This window comes from Trichechus manatus, unplaced genomic scaffold, assembly GCF_000243295.1.
Source record: "Trichechus manatus latirostris isolate Lorelei unplaced genomic scaffold, TriManLat1.0 scaffold00014, whole genome shotgun sequence".
Taxonomy (NCBI): Eukaryota; Metazoa; Chordata; class Mammalia; order Sirenia; family Trichechidae; genus Trichechus; species Trichechus manatus.
Genome location: NW_004443950.1, coordinates 20,196,510 through 20,221,753, shown reverse-complemented (window position 1 = coordinate 20,221,753; position 25,244 = coordinate 20,196,510). Strand labels below are relative to the sequence as shown.

At 38.1% G+C, this 25,244-nt stretch overlaps 1 protein-coding gene across 9 annotated transcripts in view; it reads left to right on the top strand.

Moving 5' to 3' along the window:
• The window catches only part of DPY19L3 (dpy-19 like C-mannosyltransferase 3), a 73,906-nt gene that overhangs the window by 27,975 nt on the left and 20,687 nt on the right, over positions 1-25,244 (top strand). For 5 of the 9 annotated variants that reach the window (XM_023726948.1, XM_023726946.1, XM_023726947.1 and 2 more), the window contains 10 exons: positions 3,051-3,172; positions 3,787-3,932; positions 5,351-5,474; positions 6,012-6,146; positions 16,285-16,416; positions 18,152-18,253; positions 20,636-20,709; positions 20,885-21,043; positions 24,583-24,705; positions 25,100-25,211. In XM_023726948.1, coding sequence (XP_023582716.1) covers positions 3,051-3,172; positions 3,787-3,932; positions 5,351-5,474; positions 6,012-6,146; positions 16,285-16,416; positions 18,152-18,253; positions 20,636-20,709; positions 20,885-21,043; positions 24,583-24,705; positions 25,100-25,211 — 1,229 coding nt within the window. Of the gene's footprint in view, positions 1-36; positions 796-3,050; positions 3,173-3,786; positions 3,933-5,350; positions 5,475-6,011; positions 6,147-16,284; positions 16,417-18,151; positions 18,254-20,635; positions 20,710-20,884; positions 21,044-24,582; positions 24,706-25,099; positions 25,212-25,244 lie in introns of those variants that run through there. The other 4 variants (XM_023726951.1, XM_023726952.1, XM_023726949.1 and 1 more) reach the window with 4 other exon arrangements.

The following is a 25,244-nucleotide window of genomic DNA, read 5'->3' as shown; positions in this document are numbered from 1 at the left end:
GACAGAGTAGAACTGCCCCTTAGGGTTTCCAAGGAGTGGCTGGGGGATTTGAACTGCAGATCTTTTGGTTAGCAGTCTGAGCTTTTAACCACTGTGCCACCAGGGCACCGTTATTTAAATAGCATTACAAAATAGTGATATCCTAGTTCTGTCATCCCTCCTATGTTTATTAGCTAGATTCTGTTATGTAGAAAACCTTTTTCTCATCAGCTGTTTGGTTACCCTGAGGTACAGTTTATATAAGAAAGGCTGAATCAGTGTTGATTTCCTCTCTCCCATATTTCCCAGTTTTCTCTGGCATACTCTAAAGCAGTGGTTCTCAACTGGCCGGGGCGGGGGGTGCAGTTGTGCCACTAGGGAATATCTGAGATGCCTGGAGACGTGTTTGATTGTCACAAGTGTGGGGGTTGCTACTGGTATCTCTTGAGTAGAGGCCAGGGATGCTGCTAAACATCCTATAATGCACAGGGCAGCCTCCACAGCAAAGGATTATGTGGCCCAGTGGTCGGTAGTGCCAAGGTTGAAAACCCTCCTGAAGGTGTGTGGTGAGCGTTTTCCTTTTAAGTGTCATTGGGAACTCAGTAGTTGATAATGTTTTAGTTCATATAAATCATTTTTAATGTTTTTTTCTTATAGAAAATTTCAAACATATAGAAAAATAGGGAGGATCCTCTAATGGACTTTCATGTATCGATCATCCAGCTGAAACAGTCACCAACTCATGACCAATCTGTGTCCTGTGTACCCAACCTGGATTATTTTGAAGTAAATCCAAGACATCGTATTGTTTCATCTGTAAATAAATCAGCATGTTTTTCTACAAGATGTTTGTTAGGTGCCATTGAGTCGAATTCTGACTCATGGCAACCCCATATGACAGTAGGACTGCCTGTAGAGTTTTCTAGGCTGTGATCTCTATGAGAAGGAGCCCTGGTGACACAGTGGTTAAGCACTCTGCTGCTAACCAAAAGATCAGTGGTTCAAACCCACCAGCCGCTCCATGGGAGAAAGATGTGGCAGTCTGCTTCTGTAAAGATTACAGCCTTGGAAATCGTATGGAGCATGTCCAGTAGGGTCGCTGTGAGTCACAGTTGACTTGATAGCATCTGTTTTTTTTTTTTTCACAAGTTTAATTTCTGCAAGAGCCGATCGCCAGGTCTTTCACCCAAGGAGCTGCTGGGTGGGTTCAAAATGCCAACCTTTTGGCTAGCTGCCGAGCGCTTAACCGTTGTGCCACTAGGACTCCTTCCTGTTTATAAAGGGGGCGTGGTGGTGGTGTTAGTTGCCATCAAGTTGACTAGAAATCATGGCAACCCATGCGTGCAGAGTAGAACTGCCCCATAGGGTTTTCAAGGCCGTGACCTTTCCGAAGCAGATCGCCAGGCCTGTCTTCTGAGACCCCTCTGGGTGGGTTCAAGCCACCCACCTTTCAGTTAGTATTTGAGTTAGTGTATGACTCATGGTGACCCTGTGTGTGTCAGAGTTGAACTGTGCTGCGTAGGGTTTCCAGTCGCTGCGTTTTCAAAAGGAGATCTCCAAGCCTTTCTTCTAAAGTACCCCTTAACCGCCAGTCTTTTTTTTAGCAGCTGAGGTCATTACCATTTGTACCACCCAGGAACAATCTGGATGTTAAGAACACTTAGTTCTCCTGGGTTATTCCTTGTTTCCAGGCCCATTTAGTGATCAGACCTAGGAAATGCTTGTTGGCTGTTTTTCCAAGGAGAAAATACATTATGAATATACCTGTTTTCAGTTTAAAGTTAGGATAAAGGATTTTTACTTTTTTTAATTTTATATTTGTATCTCATTTTTTTAGCAGAAAACCTTGCTTCCTACTGACATTAACACTATCACTTTTATTTGTTTGCTACTAATGGCGCCCTGGTGACGCAGTGCCATGTGTATTCTCTAAGAGGACAGAGGCTTTCTCTGTAGCTCTCCTCACTTCCTTCTGAACTCTCACCAGAATTATCTTTGATCTCCGTAATTCTACCAACAGTCTCTTCAGAGCAATCTAGGCTTTTACTGTTAAGTCAAACCAAACCCATTGCCCATCAATTACAACTCAATAGCAAACCCACAGGACAGAGTAGAACTACCCAATAGGGTTTCCAAGGCTGTAAATCTTTTCAGAAGCAGACTGCCACATCTTTCTCCCAAAGAGTAGCTGGTGGTTTGGACCACTGACCTTTCAGTTAGCGACCAAGCACTTAACCACTGCACCACCAGGGCTCTTTATTAGGTACCTTAAAACTCTTCCAGCCTCTACCCATTACCCAATTCCAAAACCACTTCCACATTTTTGCTGTCTGTTAGAGCAGCACCCCCACTTCTTAGTGCAAAATTCTGTCTTAGTTATCTAGGGCTGCTGTAACAGAAATACTACAAGTGGATGGCTTTAACAAACAAATTTATTTTCTCACAGTTTAAGAGGCTAGAAGTCTGAATTCAGGGCACTGGCTTTAGGGGAAGGCTTTCTCTCTCTGTCGGCTCTTGGGAAGGTTCTTCCTTGTCTGTTCAGCTTGTTTCCTGGTTCCTGGGAGATTTCCCTGTGGCTTGGCATCAATCTTCCCCCATCTCTGCTTGCTTGCTTGTCCTAATCTGCTCTTTTTATACCTTGTAAGAGATTGACTCAAAACACAGCCTACACTAATCTGCCTCATTAACATATCAAAGACAGGCAATTCCCAAATGAGATTATAACCACAGGCATAACTAGTTGGCATGGAGTCAATTCCGACTCATAGCAACCCTATAGGACAGAGTAGAACTGCCCCATAGGGTTTCCAAGGCTGTAATTTTTATGGAAGCAGACTGCCACATCTTTCTCCCGAGGAGTGTCTGTAGGTTTAAACCGCCAACGTTTTGGTTCACAGCCGAAACCAGGACTCCTCCTCTATGAGGGTAAGACTCTGGTTTTTGCTGTTATATTGCCAGTGTCAAGTACAGTCTCTGGTGCGTACTAAAGAAGCTGAATAATTTTGAATGAATGAATGATTGTAATTAAAATTGTAAATATGTTTTCCTCATCTTTCAAATATTAATCTTAGGTTTACATGGCTTAATATATGATAATAAAACTGAATCTATGAGGACAATTAACCTCCTTGAACGAATGAATATTTACCAAGAAGTTTTTCTCAGTATTTTATATAAAGTTCTACCCATACAGGTACGTTGTGTGTTTTGTGACATTGAATTGAATTTTTGTCGGATGAAAGTCAAAATCTGCCATTTTAAATGGAAGATTTTACATACGTTCTTCAGACCTTTAGCTGGCTGGGCATAAACTCAGCACTGTCCTGATTTCCTACGTGTATATTGCGAGCTTGGCTTTTTGTTTCTATTTTATAAGGTATTTTTCACATATAAATGCTTCCTGGCTTATCTCATAATGTATGTGTGTGGTCTAGAAGTTGATAAATATTATCATTTGGAAACTTGTAATCGCTCCTGATTTATCTTTGAGATAAACAGTTTTTGGAAAATTAGCCAATCACAATGACTCTTTCTCATGTGAATGAGGAAAAATTAGACCAAATCAGGTATGAAGCGTGCCTAGAGTAGAGTCTGAAGCCGGAACCCTCAAGGGCTTTCTTCCTTCTTCTGCTCTTGGCAATGGGAAGAAAGGCCGCTAGTGCACTTCTAGATGGAAAGAGGGGGTGCGGGCTTATCGTTTGGAGTTACCGGCCAACTTCTGGTTTAAATATGTCCTATGCCGTACTTTTTAAATGGTAATGAGAGGATTTGGGCTTCTCTAACATCATGTGTTGTTCCCTTTTACAGAAATACTTAGAGCCAGTGTATTTTTATATTTACACCTTATTTGGGCTCCAGGCGATCTATGTCGCAGCTCTGTATGTAACCAGCTGGCTCCTTAGTGGCACATGGCTGTCAGGACTATTGGCGGCTTTCTGGTACGTTACAAACAGGTGAGTTGGAAGTGGTGTGCCTCTCCCTTTCTGAAATGTAAGCACAGATGAAGTCACTTCATTTCTAAGTCAGAGAAACTTGTTCTGCCACATTTGTTTGGGAGGGAGCATTGTCTCTTTGGTTTACCTGCCAGTGTTTATCTTTCTTATTTAATAAGACAGAAAGTCCTGCTTATTTATATTTCCAGCTAAGGAATAGGACATTGAATTGCAAGTCAAAACAGTCATCTGTAATAATCCCAATTCTGTTACCAGTTTTCTATATAGTCAGTATTTTTCCAGCCACATATCTCATCTTTTAAAGAAATTTAATAATATCTTCACTATCAGCCTTAATAGGGTTGTGTGAGGCTCACAATTAGCAAAGCATAAAGCACCATACAAATGTAAGGGAGTTCTTGCATTATCTAATTAATATCTACAATTAATTTCTAAATACTGGATTTTTATGAAACAGTATTTTTTTAAACTCCTGTTGCATTGTTGCGTGACCTATAGTAGCAAAACCCATATTCAGTGAGGAAGGGTCTTACCGCTTAAACAGTAGTTCTAACGCTGATTTTTAGTTTTATAATCCTAAGCAAGTTACTTTTTATTAGAACCTTATTGGGTGCTTACTATATACAAAGCACTTTGCAAATGCTGTATATGTATTATTCTTCTAACAACCCTATAAAGTAAGTACTAGTATTCTCATTTTAGAGATGAGAAATTGAGGTTTAAAAGGTTAAGTAATCTATATAAGGTCATAGCTGAGTCTTGGTCAGGATTCAAACTTGGGGTGTGGGACCACTATGGTATCCTGCCTCATAACATTTTAATCTAACATACTATTCCGCCCAAGAGTGAATGAAAGTCAAATTTATTATTACTATTAGGAGTAAACAAAAAGCGTTTATTGAATGCCTAGTGTATGTAGTGGTAGCTCTTGGTGCTGGGTATACAGAGTTGAAAACTGACCTGTGCTTGCACTCTGGGTTCACGTTCTAGAGAGGCAATTTTTTCTAAAAATTATTGCCAGGGACAAATTGAAGACTCAAGTGTTGTAAAGCACTAAAGAAGTACAAAGACGGAGAATGTCAAGCATTGCCTGTTGGCACTAGTGAAGCTAGAGAGAAGTAAAAGTGAGAGGCAGTGTGGCATGATACATTCATGCAGTATGTATGTTAAAGTCAGACTGACACGGTTTGAAGCCCATCTCCACCGCTTAGCATAGCCCGAGACGAGTTACGTACATTTTCTCAATGTCAAGTGTATATTGCAGGAATGATGATGACAGTTGCAATTAGTATTATTGAAAACCAGTGACCAGACTCTAAGTCTGGACTTAATGTAATATATTTTTCATTTTTAGAACTTTTTAAGGTAATTAGTGTAAAAGTTACCAGTTTGGCCAATTGTGTTTTATTTTTGTGCAGAATAGATACCACAAGAGTTGAGTTTACCATTCCACTGAGGGAGAATTGGGCACTGCCGTTCTTTGCGATTCAGATAGCAGCAATTACATATTTCCTGCGACCAAATTTACAGCCTCTTTCTGAAGTAAGTTTTTGTAATACCTTATATATTTTTAAATTTCACAGTTTTATATAAGAAGCTTCAGGAACTGTGATGTGCACACAGTGTCCCGGTGCATGTGAATAGTTCATACTCCGTGACCGATTATTTAACTGGAGGTTTTCTTTTTCTGAGCTTTTTCCTACTTTGCAAAGAAAGTGTTTTCATTTTTGGTGTTAAAAATGTACTCTCCATAATCTACCCTTAAATAGTTGCGGCAAACCCCCCCCCCCATTTTGTGCAAAACTGTCAGAATTTTCAAGCCATTGCTCTGGAGATGGGATTTAGTGCGTTATCCCCTCCGTAATAGTGTGCAGTCCACATACCGTACGTGAGTATTTATGTGCAGAGTGTCACTGTAGGATAGTTAGAGCTTAAGTAACAAGCGCAAGGGTTTTCAGAGCAATCGTTTATGGTTTTTCTGTTTGGTTTCTAGAGATATTGGCTGCTCTTGAGAAAACTTGTCTGCAAGGCTTTTTATTACAAGAGATGTGCAAATTATACAAATTTTTCTTTTTACAGAGGCTGACACTTCTTGCCATTTTCGTATCAACGTTTCTCTTTAGCCTGACGTGGCAGTTTAATCAGTTTATGATGCTGATGCAGGCGTTAGTCCTGTTCGTGCTGGACTCCTTAGACATGCTCCCAGCAGTGAAGGTAGGTGTCGCTCTCTTTTCTCAGGGGAGGTTTTCATCGTCTAGTGTTTAATGCCATAGAATGAGCTCAGAAGATGCACATGCTTAATAATAAAGCTGAAGCCTCTTCTTGGCTCCTAGTGTGTATGTGCTGGGATCAGTGGAAGCTGAGTCATGTGTGGAGCCTAGGTTGACCCCCTTCACTTTTATTCTGGGTATTTTTAGTGAAAAGATGGAGTTGTTTGGGACACATGCCTGGGTCAGTTGTCTTTTATAGAGATGACTTACAAATGTAAGCTGGGCATTTTAAAGTTTCTTACTGTGTGTTGCCTTCTATTTCAAGGAACTCAAAAGGGTGTGTAACAATTTTTCTGTTGTACTTTATAAAATTTTCATAGAACCATTTAACCAATATGGGATGTGTATCCCTTGGACTGGTCAAAGGTCACATATGAAATAAGGCAATAAAAAGAGGCCCATAATCTGTCTCCCAGTCTGTGCTGCTACCATTTAATAGTATGATTTTTACACATGTACAGACATGTTTTAATATATTGTGTGCACGTTTTTTAGATTGCTCGTAGTTACTATTCTAAAGTAGCTATTCTAAGTATTTTCCAAGTGTAATAAAAAATTGTGGGACGTTGACGTTTCAGTGATGTAATTCTTGCCTTCTATGCGGAGACGCAGGCTCGATTCCCAGCCAGTGTACTGCATGCAGCCATTATAATGCTATAATGCTGAACATCAGGGCTTCCAGACTAAGACAGTAGGAAGAAAGGCTCGGTAATCTGTTTCAAAAAATCAGCCAGTGATAACTGTATGGATCAGAATGGTCCAGTCTGTAGCTGATCATGGGGATGGCACACGTTGTGTGTGTGGAGTCGCCATGAGTCAGCTGACTTGACAGTAGACAACAGCAACAACAGTTGTCTCCAGATCTACGGCAGCAGGGTAGCCCACTCATTTATTCCGTATCGAAAGAGATGGTGTAAGCTCTGGAAATTAAATGGGTCTGAATTAGGAAACATTTAACCAACAAATATCCATTGGCTGTCTGCTGAGCCACTATAATAGGATAGGCACCACAGAACTTACAGATGTAAGATATTGCCCCTGTCTGCACGGAGCTCACCGTCTAGCTTGGGAAATAAAGATAACAGAAAAATAGAACAACTGGAGAAATGTTAGATGTCAAATTGTAGTAATGATAGCACTAGAAGTCTAGAAGAAAAAAATTTCTTTTTAGGCTGGAAAGATTTTACAGAAATGGGAAACTTGAGCTGGACCACAAAGGAAGAGAGTAGGATTTGGGTGGAGTGTAAATGGGACAGACTGAGAAAGTAAAATGCAGTAAGGAGAGCAAGTAGAAAGATTGGCCAAGTTAAAAAATATATAATACTGAGTATTTAGATAGGTATGAAGCCGTGGGCATTCACACACTGCTGGTAACACATTAAATTGGTACAATCTTTCTGTAGTATACTTTTGCAGTAGGTATCAAAAGCCTAAAAATAGTTATTTCCTCTCAACAGCAGTTGCACTTCTGGAAGTTAATACTAAGGAAATAAACAATAATTAGTTGTATTATAATAAGGAAAACCTGGAAACAACCTCAATGAATAGCAATAGGGCACTGTGAAGTAAATTATGGTGTATCTGTGTAAGGAAGTATAATGTACCCGTTAGTTTTTACCTCACCTTCCTTTTTTAAAGTAAAATATCTACAGAGAAAGTGAGAAGAGGTTCTGGAAAGGTGTACATCACAGTGTTAACAGTCAGCTGTATGGTTGATGTTCTGTGTATTCTTTTTGTTCTTTAGATCTTTTGATTTTTTTTTTTCTGCGGTGAACTTGTATTTCTTTTAAATTTAGAAAAAAGAAAAAAGGTACTGTTTTGGCACACGCACAAAATTAAAGAATAATACAGCTAATTTATCTCATATTCAATTCTAAGCTTCATTAAACTTTTATATTTGAAACTATGTTGTTGTTAGAAGTAGTTATAAGTGTCAAAATTTAAGAAGGAACAGTATTATAATGAAAGGATCCTGAGTTATAAAAGCATGTTGCTAGGATCAGCTCTGAAAATAACTTAGCTGTTAAAACTCCTGCAAGTCATTTAACTACTCTGAGCCTTCATTTCTTTATATATTAGAGTCACTGATCTCTAATCATGTCAAATGAAAGAGTCAGGATAATTGGTGTAGAAAAAAAAGTAATCCAAATTCACAGCACAGTGTGATAAAAAAGAAGCAGTATCTTCTTTGATACGTATCATCTTCTTTTCATGGATGATGGAAAGTCTCTTTGCAGCAAAAGCCCAAGTTTCCAGTCAGAGATGTGTACAAGGGTTTTTAAATATAAAGCAGAATGACAAATGGTATTATTAAGCATACACTTTTCATTCATTAAAGGCTAAAAATACAAAGGTTAGTAAAGTTTTAGTAATCCATTTTAGAAAAGCAAGACACAATAATGATAAATGCCTAAGAGATCACTTTAAAATATTCCACACAGTTCCAGACAAGATGGAGTAGATACATTTCTTCTGTTCTGCTAAGTACAGCTAAAAACCCTGGACAGTATATATAAACAAGCATACCAAGATTTGGAAAGTGGAGATAACAAAGCAGATTGCCTAGGGACCTGGAGACTCGAGGTAAAACAGTGAGTTCCCTGGGTTTTATGCCTCATATGTCCCAGACTAGGTGCTGGAGAAGCCAGCAACTCAGAAACGCCAGCGGACTCAGAGGTATCAGTGAAGGCGCCGGGGAGCCTGGATCTCCATCCCCATCCAGTGGTAATACAACATCCGTTCCCTTCCTTGCCAGGATGGTGTTAGAGGATGCCAGACGGGAAATGGGGGCTTTCACTACCACTTAGGGATAACAATTCCCAACCCCACCCCGTGGTGTTATTGAAGGCCGTGTGAGGAACAGGAAGGAGACCGGCCTCCCATTCCCAGCCAAGATGGCGTCAGTGGAGGCTTCGTAGAGAGCGTGAGCCTTCACCCAGCAGTAAACAGGCATCCTCCCCCCTCATCCCAGAGTATTAGTGGGAGCCGAGTGAGGAGCCTAGACGTCCACTCCCACCTGGAAACAAGGAAGCAGTGCTCTTCTTCTCCCACTGGCACGACACGGGTGGGGTCAGAGGAGGCCAGCTGACACAGAAGATTGATCCAGAGTCTCATAACATGATACTCAGAATGAACAGTATACAACTGAAAATCACTCGTCGTACTAAGAACCAGGAAAATCTCCAATGAGAAGACACCAACAGATGCCAACATGGAGACACACAGAACTGAAATATCTGACACGGAAGTTAAAGCAGCCTTCATTAAAAAAAAAAAAAGTTTCATCCAGCAAGTACAGACAGGCTTGACAATATAGAAGTTCTCATCAAAGAAATAGAAGATAGAAAGAAGAACCAAATGGAAATTTTAGAAGTGATAAATTTCAATAACGAAAAATTAAAACTCCCTGTGGACTCAGCAGGAGAATAGAGAGGCCAGAGGAAAGAACCAGTAAGCCTGAAGGTATAGAACAATAGAAATTACCTAATCTGAACAACAAGACAAAATAAATGGGGAAAAAATGAGCAGAGCTTTCAAGGACCTGTGGGACTATAACAAAAATTCTTAACATTCATGTCATCAGAGTCCCAGAAGGAGAGGCTAAAGATTGTGGAGCTGAAAAAGTATTCAAAGAAATTATAGCTGTAAGTTTCCCAAATTTGGCAAAAAACATAAACCTACAGATTCAAGAAGCTGAGCTAACCTCATACAGGATAAACCCAAGTAAATCTATGCCAAAACACGTCACAATCAAACTCCTGAAAACTAAAGGCAAAGAAAAAAAATCTTGAACAAAAACAATACATATACAGGTGTCTTAGCCATCTAGTACTGCTGTAACAGAAATACCACAAGTGGATGGCTTTAACAAGAGAAGTTTATTTCCTCACAGTAAAGTAAACTAAAAGTCCAAATTTAGGGCATCAACTCCAGGGGAAGGCTTTCTGTCTCTGTCGGCCTTCTCTTCAGTCTTCCCCCAGACTAGGAGCTTCTCTGCGCAGAGACCCCAGGTTCAAAGGACGTGCTTTGCTCCCAGCACTGCGTTCTTGCTGGTATGAGGTCCCCTCTCTCTGCTTGCTTCCCTTTCCTTTTATCTCTTGAGAGATAAAAGGTGGTGCAGGCCACATTCCAGGGAAAACTCCCTTTACGTTGGATCAGGAATGTGACCTGGGTAAGGGTGTTACAATCCTACCCTAATCCTCTTTAACGTAAAATTACAATCACAAAATGGAGGACAGCCATACAACACTGGGAATCATGGCCTAGCCAAATTGATACATACATTTTTGGGGGGACACAATTCAATCCATGACAAAGGGAAAAACGATAAAATGATAGTGGATTTCTCATCAGAAACCTTAGAGGCTAGAAGGAAATGGCACAATATTTTTTCGATGCTGAAGGAAAAGAATTGTCCACCCAAAATCCTATAAAGAGAAACTCAAGACATTCTGAGATGAAGGAAAACTAGTAGGAATTTGTTGCTAGCAAATCTGCTCTAAAGGAAAGGCTAAAAGAAGTTCTTGAAATAGAAAGGAAGTGATTTGACAGAATTTGGAAATAACAGAAAGGAAGAAAAAGCAACAAGAAAAGTCAAAATATGGGTAAATAAAATAGACTTTCCTTCTCCACCTGGCATTTTCTAAATTATGTTTCATGATTGAAGCAAAAATTATAATATTGTCTTGTGTGGTTCTCAGTGTATGTAGAAGAAATATTTAAGACATTTATATACGGGAGGGTAAATTGACTTAAATGGAATTAAGGTTTCTACAGTGGTAAAATGTCAACAACAAAAGGAGAATGAAGAAAACCTAAGACACAAGGAAAATGTTAGTCCAGAGGACTAATGGACCACATGAACCACAGCTTCAATCAGACTGAACCCTGAAGAACTAGATGATGCCCAGGTGCCACCACCAATGGCTCTGACAGAGATCACAACAGAGGGTCCTGGACAGACCAGGAGAAAAATGTAGAACAAAATTCAAATTCACAAAAAAAGACCAGACTTACTGGTCTGACAGAGACTGGAGAAACCCCCGAGACTGTGGCCCCCGGGTACCCTGCTAACTCAGAACTGAAGCTGCTCCCGAAGTCTGCCTTTCAGCCAAAGATTAGACAGGCCTATAAAACAAACAGTAACACATGTGAGGAACGTGCTTCGTAGTTCAATCAAATATAGGAGACCAAATGGGCAAACCTGCCAAAAAGCCAAGACAAGAAGGCAGAAAGGGATAGGAAAACAGGACAAATAGACACGGGGAACCCAGGGAGGATAGGGGAAAGGGGAGAGTGCTGACACATTGTGGAGATTGCAACCAATGTCACAAAATAATTTGTGTATACATTTTTGAATGAAAAACTAATTTGTCCTGTAAACTTCCACCTTAAACACAATAAAATTTAATAAATAACAGTAGACTAAGTTATGAATGTATAATACACAGAGCAACCACTAAAAAATCTATACACAGAGATACACCAAAAAACACTATAGATAAATAAAAATGGAATTCAAAAATTGTTCAAGTAACCCACAGGAAGACAGGAAAAAGAGAAGAAAAGCTGAAAGAACAAACCAGAAACAAATAAAATGGCAGATTTAAGCCCTAACATGTATCAGTAATTACATTATATGACCTAAATACACTAATTAAAAGATAGAGATGGACAGAGTGGGTTAAAAACCGCAACCCAACTATATACTGTCTACAAGAAGCTCTTCAAACATAGCAGTATAGGCAGGTTGAAAGTAAAAGGATGGAAAAAGATATGCCATGCAAGAATATTCGTGTTAATATCAGAGGAAGTAGACATCAGAGCAAAGAAAATTATCAGGGACATTATATAACTATAAAAGGGTCAGCCTACCAACAAGGCTGACCTCACTGTGTAAGCATCAAACAATAAAATTACAAAGTATATGAAACAAAAACAGAACTGAAGGAAGAAATAGACAAATCCACAATTACAGTTGGAGACTTCAACATCCGTTCTATCAACACTGATAGAGCAACCAAACAGAAAATCAGCAAGGATGTAGAAGTCAACAGCACCATCCACCAGCAGGATCTAATCAACATTTATGGAACACTCCACCCAACAACAGCAGAATGTCCGCTCTTTTCAAGTGCCCATGGAACACTTACCAAGGTGGGTCAGGAGATAAACCTCAACAAATTTAGAAGAATTGAGGTCATATGGAATGTACTGTCTGACCACAGTGTATTCAAACCAGAAGTCAGTAACAGAAAGATAATAGGAAGACCTCCAACTTTTAGAAACTAAACAACACACTTCTAAATAAGCCATGAATCAAAGAGGAAACTTTAGGGAGCGTTGGACTGAGTGAAAATGAAAAACACACCATATCAAAATTTGTGTGGTGTGGTTAAAGCAGGGAATTTAAGCACTCTGCTTCCGTTAGAAAAGACAGTACGTCTGAAATCAATCATTTAAGCTCCCACCTTAAGAAATTAGAAAAAGAAGAGCAAAGGAAGCCCAAAGGAAGAAGAGAAAAAAAATAATAAAGATAATAACAAAACCAAATGAAATTGGGGGGAAAAAAAAACAGTAGAATCTATGAGATAAAAATTTAATTCTTTAAAAAAGATAATAAAACTGAATAGCATCTAGCAAGATGCAGTCATTGCCTTGGAGCATTAAAAAGTTTTGAATCTTAACAGACTTTGATACTAAAGGCACTACTTATGTTCTAGGCACTATACAATGTTGGTTAAGACACAGATTCTAGAGCCAGATTGCCTGGATTTGAATGAGTTAATATATACGAATCGCTAAGAACAGTGCCAGGTATTTTATGAATGTTAAGGACATCTTGCTTGGTAGAGTAGAAGGTCAGCGAAAAAGAGGACCCTCAACGAGATGAATTGGCACAGTGGCTGCAACAGTGGGCTCAAGCATAACAACGATTGTGAGAATGGCACTGGACGGGGCAGTGTTTCGTTCTGTTGTACACAGGGTCGCTATCAGTCGGAACCAAGTCGACAGCAACAGCAACAAATACATGTTAACTACGGTGATTATGAATGATGATGAAGATCAGTAGCATGATCCATTGAAGAGGATTCCAGTTTTTACACACAGAATATAGATTACTGCTACCTGGTTTCTAAACTGTACTGTACTAATAGCACCTGAGAAGAAACATCAGGTATACCACGATAATCCAGGGCTTTCCAATATACAGTACTGCTTAGTTACACATTTCTGGCTGCTCACCAGCAATGTTCTGTCTTGAACCTAAGAAATCATTACATTTATAAAGCTATGCAAACTTGTCACATAAGCTGCACTTTTTCTAGTAGTAAAGTGTGCCTACTTGATATAAAAAGAAATACCAGTATCAAAAAACACCACAACCCAAAAAAAGGCAAAAACATTTTTTATTTGAAAAAAGTATTGGAGAATGAGTTGTTATCCTTAAAATTTTTCTACAAATCAGTGAGAGAAATGTTTACAACCCAATAGAAAAGGGAGTAGAGGATACAAACACTTCCCAGAAGGAATAGCATCAAAAAGAATAAAATATTTACGTGTAAATTTAACCAAAAAAGTACAAAACTTGTATTCTGAAAGCTACAAAACTTTGTTGAAAGAAATTAAACCCTAAATAAATGAAAAGTATCCCATATTTGTGGATCAGAACACTTACTGTTAGATAGTAATACTTCCCAAATATATCTATAAATTCAGTGCAATTTATTTCAGAATCTGAAGTGGGTTTTTTTGGAGAAACTGCCAAGCTGATCCTAAAATTCACATGGAAACTCAAGGGCCCCAGAATAACCAGAACAGTCTTGAAAAAGAAGAAAACATACAGAGAAATCATGCTTCCTGATTTTAAAACTTACTCTAAACCTACAGTAATCAAGAATGTGGTACTGGCCTAAGGATAGACATACAGGTCAATGGAATAGAATTGAGAGTCCAGAATTAAACCCTTAACATTTATGGCCAATTGATTTCCAACAAGGGTGCCATAGAAATTAAAGAGAAAGAATAGTCTTTTCAACACATCGTCCCAGGACAACTGGATATCCGTGTACAAAAGAATGAAGTTGGGCCCCTTCGTCACATCATACGTAAAAATTAACTCATAATGGATCACTGACCTAAATATAAGAGGTAAAACCGTAAAACTGTTAGAGAGCACAACCTACATAATAGGAGGAAATATTCGTAAGTTATATATCTGATAAGAGACTTTCAGAATCCATATATTCTGAATATATATATGTAGATGTGTGAGTATATATATACACACACGTACACAGGTATGTATAAGGAAGTGCATTCATTCATTTCTTCAGTATTTGTGGAGTGACTACTGTGCTGTAGTGTGCAGTGTTTCAGGTGCTGAGGATATAGCAACGAACAAAGTAAGGAAGTAATCAGATAACATGACCTGAGGATTTTTTTAAAAGAATGTTCATAACAACATTAATTTCAATAAATAATAATAAAAAAAAACTGAAAACAACCCAAATGATCCAGCAGCAGATAAATTGTGGCACATCCATATGGTGGAATGTACGTACCAATCATCAGTTGCTTTTGAGTCAGTTCTGACTCATGCCAACCTCACGTGTTACAGAGTGTAGAACTCTGCTACGTAGGGCTTTCAATGGCCTTTCTCCCGAGGTACCTCTGGGTGAGCTCAAACCTCCAACCTTTGTAGCCGAGCGCCTTCACCCTTCACACCACTCAGGGACTCCAGAATGTATGTAGCCATTTAAAATTAAATTTTCACAGAATAGGCAGTGATGTGAGAAAATTATACATTGTAATATGAAATAAATAAAACGTTATATGAAATATCGTACACCATTATTAAATCAGTATTATTTCTGTAGGCAGTGATGTTGAGTTTTGAGTCTAGAGCCCACCTTTCTATTGATTACTGTTTTCTTCTTATGTTTTCTGAATTTACTAAATCTTTACAGTAGATACATTATCTTTATAACCATAAGAACCACAAGCGTCCATTTCCGAGCATTTCCATTAACACCAAACAACGGCACTGAACTGTTGCCTGCCTCACTTTTAAATGCTCGATGTAGTTTGTTTCCTTTGAGATTAAGAAAATAAAATTATGGGAAAATCTGATGTTCTGCTGAATGAAACTTATTTTTATATGTCAGTATGAGTATGGAATTGGCTAATTTGAAAGAGAAGAAGAAAACTAACAAAGTATCAACCCTTTATCAAGGACTGTCTTTTTTTCTTTGTGATGTGTTTTTTTATATTCAAGTCGGTCTTGTTTCTTTCAGTGTCAAAGTGTCAACAATTTTTATTACATAAAAGTTGTCTTTAGTGAGTGCTTATTATGTCCAGGCATTTTAATACTTCAGCACGTTCAGTTTCTACACCAGATCCTTAACAACAACTCTGTGAGGAAGGCGTAATCACCTCTTGTTTAAAAATGAACCCGTTCCAGCACACTGAGGTCCCACAGCTGGTACCTGGCAGAATCAGGACCACACTGCAGGACTGTGGACTCTGTGGCCCATATTCTTGACCACTACACTCTGCTGCCTGCTACGAACCTGTGAGGTGACAGAGTAAATGGCCTTGCAGAAGGAGTTTTCAGCCTAGTCAGGGGGATCAGGCACACATACATACAGAATGAAGCAGTAAATGATAGTCCTGAAACGTATAATATGGAAAATTAGGAAATATCGGAATACAATAGGGTAGTGATTATTGGCTTTAGAGAGTAATTGTACAGGAATTGAGGAGAGAACCGAAGATTCCAAACTGCATGTGACGATTCTGAGACGACATTGATACCGTTTGCTGTTTGCTTCCTCCACTTTATATTATCCCTGTTCATTTAGTTAATGTTATTATCAAATAGAAAGTATTCTGGTATTAAAAGCTGAAGAAACAACTGGTATGTATACGGTTTGGTTTCCTGTCTTAGATTGTGTTTCCTGAAGCTAGGTGTGTCTTTTGCGTTATTTGTAACCTGAGGTGCATCGTTCCGGTGACCAGAATGTCAGCACATGGTTGTCTCGATAAAGTCTGCTCAGCCACCTACTGTCTGGTCGTTGCAGGTGACATGGCTGTACGGTATACAGATCACAAGTTTATTCCTGGTCTGCATTCTGCAGTTTTTTAATTCCATGATTCTTGGATCATTGCTTATAAGCTTTAATCTTTCAGTATTAATTTCAAGAAAACTTCAGGTAGGACTTTTTCTGCCTTTAATTAAACTTTCTTGGAAAATTGGTTGGTTGGTTGACCCTTACTTTGTACAGCCTGTGGAGGAAAAGTGAGGACCAGATTCCCCCTAGCAGGCACCGGTGGTGTCGCTTGCATTTTAGTGACGCTCATGGTGTGATATTTCTGTTTTCAATCTCTCTGGGGTCGTGTGCAATTTTTTTTTCTTTTTTTTTTTTTTAGGGAATTGAAATCTTAATTCATTAAGGCATTAGCCAGAGATGCTTAGTTAAATGCCATTGATTTAAAATTGAAGTAAAAGAAAAAAATTTTTTTTAACTTTGTGTGTGAACTCAAGATTTATCAGAAGAATTGGTTGCTTGTGGGAATGTACTCACCACAGTCTTTCAAGTCGGCAGACACTTTGTGGTTTGATGAAGTAACACCACCCTCTCCCCCCTCCCTTCATACCATTTATTAATTTTTAAGTCAGGTAAAATTAACTCTGTTTTGAGAAATTTTTGAGGATCCAGATAAATTCCTTTAGAAATAATGGGATACCCCCTAGAGTATAATAAAGTCATATTTGAAACATTGACCTGATCTTTTGGCATTATCATATAGTTAAAGTTTCTTAAATTTACATGAGATTTAAGAGTCACTTGTTTTTCCTTAATATTGTGACAAAGCTGTTTCTTTCTCATATGCTAGAACTATTTCTGTATCAAGAAATCATTTTGTTCTCTGCTTTTGGAAAAATAAATCCCTTTTCATGTTAGTCTTTTGAGTAAGAGATGCTGTGGGAAAACTGCCCCAAAAATAATGAATTCACTATCTAAAAACAATAGTTTGTGTATCCTTTTGACTTCAATTATAAATAAGTGTTGCTCATATTTAAACTCTGTAGATACTAATTATATTTGACAATCTCTAACATTATCTAAGAATTATAAGAAAACTATTATATGTCAAAGAGCAAAGTTTACTTTTTTCTGTACTGTTAGCTTTTTTATTTAATTGCATTATAACTATGTCTATGATAGATGAATTAATGAATAAATTATGTAAAGATTTGTTCAGTAAACATATCCCAAGCACCTTCCAAGTATAGACCGCATACTCTGGTTGTAAAGGTATAAGAAAAATAAAAGAGTAGGACATATTTCCTCATCTAGTGGAGCTCATTATTAAGGTATCCGTTTACTATTACAAATATTAAGACAATGTAATATGAGGATTAATCCACCTATTGACATGAAGTCGATTCTGACTCATGACAATACCATGTGTTCAAGAATAGAACTGCTCCATAGGGTTTTCTTGGCTGTGATCTTTATGGAAGGTCCCTGGGTGGTGCAGGTGGTCTGCAAGCTAAAGGTTGGTGGTTCAGACCTACCCAGTGGCACCATGAAAGAAAGGCCCGGTCATCTGTTTCTATGAAGATTACAGCCAAGAAAACCCTATGGAGCAGTTCTACTCTATAACACATGGGGTCACCATGCGTTGGAATCAACTCGATGGCAACAGGTTCGGTTTTTTGTTGTTTTTTTTTTTAATCTTTATGACAGCTAATCGCCAGGTTCTTTCTTCCGCAGCTCCACTGAGTGAGTAATGAAGATTAATAGGTTAGATATTCCACATAAATTTGCACATGTATATTGCATGATCCAGTGTTTTAAGTCCTTAAGTAATCTCATCTTAAGTGTTTATGAAGTTACGTTAAAAATTTAAGAATTAAAACACAACTCTTTTAATTTCTAGAAAAATCTGAAAACTGGAAGCTTCTTTCATAGGCTTGGGAAACTTCTATTACATTTATTCATGGTTTTATGTTTGACACTTTTTCTCAACAACATTATTAAGGTAGGTTAATAAAATGACATTTAATGTATTTTTTAATTTACTCATGCCATTGGAGAGAATTTTTTTACATATTTTATTGTGTTTAAGGTGAAAGTTTACACAGCAAATTAGGTTCATACGTGACAATTTCTACACAAATTAGTGATATGGGGGGAATTTTTTAAACTTCAGTTTCACGTAATTTAATTCTTACTTTACGAAGTGTATCAGCATTGCTGAAGAGTTACTTTTACTTTATAACAAGCTCAGTTTTAGCTTTGTTTCAGTGACAAGGATTATTTTCTTGATGTTAGTCATTGATTTCTTTTCACTCCTGTTTAACATGGTCTACATTGAACTTACCTTTTGAGTTGTTAAACTTTTTAAAAGCCCAACTTTAAAAGCATTAAACAAGTATTTCTCTAAATTAAAAAAAAAAAAAATCTGATTTTTAGAGATAATTTTCTACACTATGGTACTTAAAAAAGAAAAAAAGATAACATGATTCTTATTGGGTTAAGTTAGTAAACGGGCCATACTGTGTAATTCTGGCTAGAAAGAACAGTAGCACTCACTTGTGGTAGATGCTCTCCAACATTCAACTTACTTAAAATTAACAACCCTACACAGCAACACGGAGCCCTGGTGACACAGTGGTTAAGAGATTGGCTGCTAACCAAAAGGTCGGCAGTTTGAATTCACCAGCTGCCCCTTGGAACTACTATGAGGTAGTTCTCCTCTGTCCTATAGGGTCGCTATGTCGGAATCGACTCAGTGACAGTGGGTTTGGTTTTGGGTTATACAGCAAAATAATTCAGTTAGTAACTCAAGTATTCATTTCTTATATGTTCAGTAGGTGCTTTGCTAAGGGTTTTTAAGTGCCATCGAAGGCTGCTTAGTTGAACATGCTTTTTAATACTTTTTCAGACTAATATTTTTTTGAGGGCAGGCTTTACTCAATGGTAAGGGTATAGCTTTAGGACTTGTCCCATATGCTTTTATGCTAGAGCAGAACCACAATAATTTCTTGAGGTGATTTTGCCCCTCCTAGAAAATGATATTGTGACAGCAGATACACGCTCCTGCTCCTTCCTAAGGGGATAGTGGTTCCACTTGTGTGCTGGCTGTCAGAGGAAAGGAATCTTCCCTCAACCAGCTACGTTCAAAACCTCCACTCCAGATCCTTGTCAGTATGTTCTTAACTCCATGAAGTTCAGGACTTGAGTAGAACAGTCAGTGTTTTTGGAAGATAAGTAGTTGATCCATTTGCCCTCTCTGGATTCTCAGTGATCTCTTCTTAGATTAAGCCAGACCAGTAGAGAACCAGGACCACTGTGTTTTGACTTCCCAAAGGATAACTCTGTTGAATTGCAGTTGATGATTTGCCAGCGACCTACAGTGAGAGGAATTAGAAGACCCAGTCCTATGAAACTCCTTGCTGTTTTTACGCTACCCATGGGAGAAACTTTCTCTTGAGTCTCAGTTCTGCAACTGTTAGGATCTCTTCTTAGCTAGTGGTTTGTTTTAATCTTACAACCCTGCAGGTAAAATGATGCTTTATCTCCCTCTTTGCATTTGTGCTAGAATGCTTACGCACAGATGTATGGCTCATCTCTAATGAATGAGCCCTGGTGGTGCAGTGGTTAAGAGGTACAGCTGCTAACCAAAAGGTTGGCAGTTTGAATCCACCAGCCACTGCTTGGAAACCCTAAGGGGCAGTTCTATTCTAATGATGCTGTCAGTACTAATGATAATAATAATGATACTGTAATGAACATATTATGTGTACTAACCTCAGTTCTGGCTTCATCTTATTTTTTCTATCTTCATTTTTCTACCAGTTCAATTTCTTCACCCATTTATGTTGTATGGCGTTTTCTAAGCTATAAATTAAAAATAAAATTATATAAATTAAAATTATAATCACTAATGATGGACCCTAGCATTTTTCCATTCACCCCCTTGAGGATCCCTGGTGTGTCTTGAATTGTCTTTAGGTAAACGAGTCTTCCGTCATTTATATCTGCAGTCACAAAACCTCAGAGCCACACAGGCCCTGTAGTCTGTAGACCTAGTACAAATTCTGAAGTTTCAGATCGTCATGTTGGCTTTCTGGTCAAAAAGATTATACTCACTGTGCTTCAGCCTTCTCCCTCTCCCTAAAACCCGAACAGTGTATTTATAAATCTGTTTTACGTATTGAACTTACACATGCAAGTTTGTGTGAAAAGAGGATTCTGTTTTTTACAAGGGGAGGGCGGAGGGAGAGCAGGAAGTTTGAAAGTTCCTGCTTGAGACATGAACTATCATGAACATTTATTTTTGTATTTTTTTCCAGTGGGGGATGATCAGGAAGCCATCTAAGGCATTAATAGCCATTTTTGTTTTTTCCCTCCCCAATAGAAAATTCTAAACCTGAAGTCAGATGAACACATATTTAAATTTCTGAAGGCAAAATTTGGGTTTGGAGCAACAAGGTATGTCTGAATCGATAATCTGTGTTTGTTATTTTGCATTCAATCAGCAAGGACTTTAAAACTTCAGTCGTCATTGTACTTTCAACTTAATTGCAGGCTCTTTTTGAGGAAAAATGTAATGTAGTTTACTTGCCTTGGATTAAATTTAATACTTTGCTTTCCATTTGTTCTCTAGAGATTTTGATGCCAATCTGTATCTGTGTGAAGAAGCTTTTGGTCTCCTGCCTTTTAATACATTTGAAAGGCTTTCCAGTACTCTGCTTTTTTATGCTTATGTGTTTGTTCTGTCCGTCACAGTGATTGCAGCTATAGCAGTTGCCTTTCATAATCTCAGGTATGGCATAGTTCAGACATGTGACACTCTTTTTTAATACATTTGTTCTGTGTTGCAGAAAAACTGCTAAGTTGAAAATCAAAATATCAGACACAGAACAGAGCAGTATTATTCACCTTATAGGAGGAAGATTTCCGGTTTCAAGTGGGTTCCACTCTCAGATGTCTGTGTTAAGAGTAGTGGATACGGGTACAGACTGACCTGGCTTTCAGTCCTGGCTGTGTACACTTGGGAATGATAGGATCTTTGAGCCAGTTATAGAACCAGCCTTTCGCTATTTCCACTTCTTTATCTGTTCAAGTAATACTAAGAGTATTTACTCTACAGGGTTTTGTGAGAAATAAGTCAAAACAACATAAAGTGCTTAAAGTAATGCGTTATGTCTAGAATATTTTGTAGATGTTTGCTATCATTAGCTGTTATTATTATTATTGACTTTTAAGTCTCCATTTTGTTCCATTATTAGTTTCATTTGTTTTTCTACCTTTCTCTAGTTTGCCCCCCCCCCCTTTTTTTTAAATTTCTCATGAAATATGAAGAATTAACTTGTTCATTTTGTTGCATCTTGTTTCAGGGCTCATAAAGTTGGAGTGGACTATAATTATTAACATCTGCTAAAACTCTTAAGTAATTAATTGCCTTTTTTAAAAACTTAGCATGTCTACTAATCTATTGAAAGAAAAAGTCGAAGAATATTCAGGCTTTTAAAAAACTTGTCACAGTACCTTCCTCTCAAGCTGATGGAGGTTTTTGCATTTACTATCCATATTAAATGGAAAGAAAATTAAGTGTAAGAAGTTGAAGCTGCTGTCATTTGTGAAAACTTAATGAAGCTCACAAGGAAGGCCTTTTTCTGTATAGTTACCTTGCCAATTAAGGTGCCAGTGAACTGTGATTCACAGCCACCAGAGAGCCCTGACGGGAGAAAGTCATTAAAATGAGGCCAGATCGGTTGAGGTGCTTCGTGGTTAAGAATGAAGCAACACTGAACCATGAAACTATTTCATTGACTATAAACTACTTTAGTATCTTTCAGAAGGGTTCTTCTTTATACCTAGCCCAAGATAAAATTTAGCCCTGTGAAAATAGATGGAAATTATTCTAGACAGTGTGGTTTAATATTGTTCCAGACACACCAAGTGTGGATAGGACACTAGACTGCATACAAATCAGGAGGTGCATTGGGCCCGCAGTATCTTTGTGAAGTGTCTGCCATGCTCAGAAACTATGAGCCGTCTCTGGAAGCTGATTTGGCATATGATTGTAGATACAGAGTTTAGAGCATCCTCATCTGCCAGGTAGGGATATTAGGACTTTTGTTAGAGAAAAAAGCACTACGTTAATTAAAGTAATTTAAGAATTATAGTGTCATAATATGAATTAAGGGAGCCCTGGAGGCGCAGTGGTTAAGTCCTAGGCTGCTAATTGAAAGGTCAGCGGTTCAAACCCACGAGCTGCTCCACGGGAGAAAGAGGTGGCAGTCTGCTTCTGTAAAGATTACAGCCTTGGAAACCCTACGGGACAGTTCTACTCTGTCCTGCAGGGTCACTATGAGTCAGAATCTACTCGACAGCAGTGGGTTTGGTTTTTTTTTTGGTTTGGTAATATGAATTAACTTTTAAGTAATTTTAAGGTATTTTATCAATGCCAAGTATTTCTACCTTTTTAGTACTAGGAAGGATGATACTCTTACGTTTATACAACATGTCTGCATTAGCATGAGGGATAGAACTAAAAGAGGAACTGTGGTCTGTACTCGGGGTTAATGAGAGAGAGCCTTTCAGCTTGGTGGGGAGATGGGAGGGGCTTGCAGAATTCTCCCAGGTGTCACAGGAAGAGGAGAGCATACGTTCTCCGTTTGTCTGGACTAATCTTTTAGTATCAGTAGAGAAGCCAGAGCTCAGGTGTAATATATAGCATTTAAGTAAAAGATGACTATCAATGGTGAAAACTGCCTTATATTATCATTTTAATTTTCTTATGAATCTAGGATGGTGGAAAGATTTTTGGAAATAAATGTTCTCTAGTTACACAGAGAAGCACCATATCTATCCAAGTCTATTGGATTGTGTGAAGGATCAGTAGGGCCTTTAGAAAGTGTTGTTTTTATCTTAAACTGGCGGCCCTACTACTGTTTTCCTTTCCCCTCGACAACAAATTGCATAACATGTACACCCACTCATCAATCTTCACATCACTAAGGTGGAGACAGCCAGACAGTGTGTACTTCCCAGTGTTATGCAATACAAAGTACACCATATCCCCATGCAGTGTCCTTGCCAAAAAAACCACTCCACTTAGTAAACCTCTAGATCTAATTACAAGTTTATAGGAAACATGGGAACAGAGAAATGTGTGACTCACCACTTTGAGGAGACAGTCAGCTAAATCCAGAGGTGGGAAGAGTTAAGGACAAATGATACATTTTCTTTAGCAAATATATGGCCTTAAAAAAAAAAAGGAAAGAGATACTGTTACAGATTCAAAGATATTTAAAGAGACATATCAATGAAATGGAGCCTCGGTGGCACAGTGGTTAAGAGCTGCCTACCCAAAGGTCGGCAGTTCGAATCCACCAGCCACTCCTAGGAAACGCTATGGGGCAGTTCTGCTGTGTCCTACAGTGTCTCTATGAGTCAGAATCAACTCGACAGCAATGAGTTTGGTTTTTTGGTTTATCAGTGAAATGCAGTGTGTAGGCTTTGGATCCTGAATCAAAGAAACCACCTGAAAAAAACAATTGCAGTGAACAGGGAAAATGGAATATTAACTGAGTGTTGGATGATGTTAAGGAATTATTGCTAATTTTATTGGGTGTAAAAATTTTGACGTAACTATATTTGATAAAAGGAGCCCTGGGGGCATAGTGGTTAAGCACTTCGTTGCTAACCAATAGGTCTGTGGTTCAAACCCAGCAGTCACTTCGTGGGAGAAGGATGTGGCAGTCTGCTTCCATAAAGATTACAGCCTTGGAAACCCTATGGGGCAGTTCTACTCTTTCCTGTAGGATCGCTGGTTGCTATGAGTCAGAATGGACTCGACAGCAATAGGTTTGGTTTTTGGTTTGATATTTGATAAAAATCATCTGTTAGGCATACGTATTTGTAGGTTAAAAATATAGTTATTGATTTATACAAGGACTAAGTTTCAAGTTTATGGATACATTTTGCTTTTACTTATTTGTGAAAACTTGCAAAATACTAGTAATGATTCATAAAACATCTCTAGAAATCTCTTCCAGTTTCAATGATTTTTTTCCCTCTTACAATTTAAAGAATTGAAGTACTTTAAATTTTTACTTAAAATGAAATCTGTTGTGAAATTCTAGTTATTCTGATTATTAGTGCATTTATATATGACACTTTTAGCCTCATAAATTCCAGATTGATCAGTGCTTATTTATTTCATCTTAGGAAAATAATACATTTTTTAAAATGTATGAAAGCGTAAGTTTCTTGTATATTCTTCTTTAAAGAAGATTCTAACTAAATGAAAGTTACATATCCAGCTTAATTTTGTGTGTTTGCTGTTTTATTTAGTGATTCAACAAATCAACAATCCACGGGTAAAATGGGAAAGTGGACAGTTGAACTGAAACCAGAAACTGCCTACAACTTAATACATACTATTCTGTTTGGATTCTTGGCATTGAGTACAATGAGGTATTTTCGTCTTGTCTTGTCTGTATGTTTGATTTTTTAATTCAGCCATTCTTTACTTGACATAGTTTAGAAATATAATTTGGACGCTGACAGCCATCTTCATTAATGAATATGATTCCCATAAAATTGCCTTTGCCTACTAATGTCTTTTCCCAGCATAAAATATTATTTATAACTCATTTTTTTCTAATTACAAACATTCCCCTGTAGTTTACTTAAGTGATAGTTCACAGAGGGCATGAAGCCAATAACTAGCTCTTCAGTAGACGGGTTCTGCAGAGTGTCAGTAAGATTCTGCTGCCGCAGACTGTAACGCTGCTTTCATGGCAATATGAGACTCCACGTTTATACACAGGTAGTATTTGCTGACTTTTTCCTGTTTCTGCTCTAACAGAATGAAATACCTGTGGACATCACACATGTGTGTGTTCGCATCATTTGGCTTGTGCAGCCCTGAAATATGGGAGTTACTTCTGAAGTTGGTCCATCTTTACAGCCCAAAGAGGGTCAGTGTTGTCCCTGTTTTGCATTTCATACCA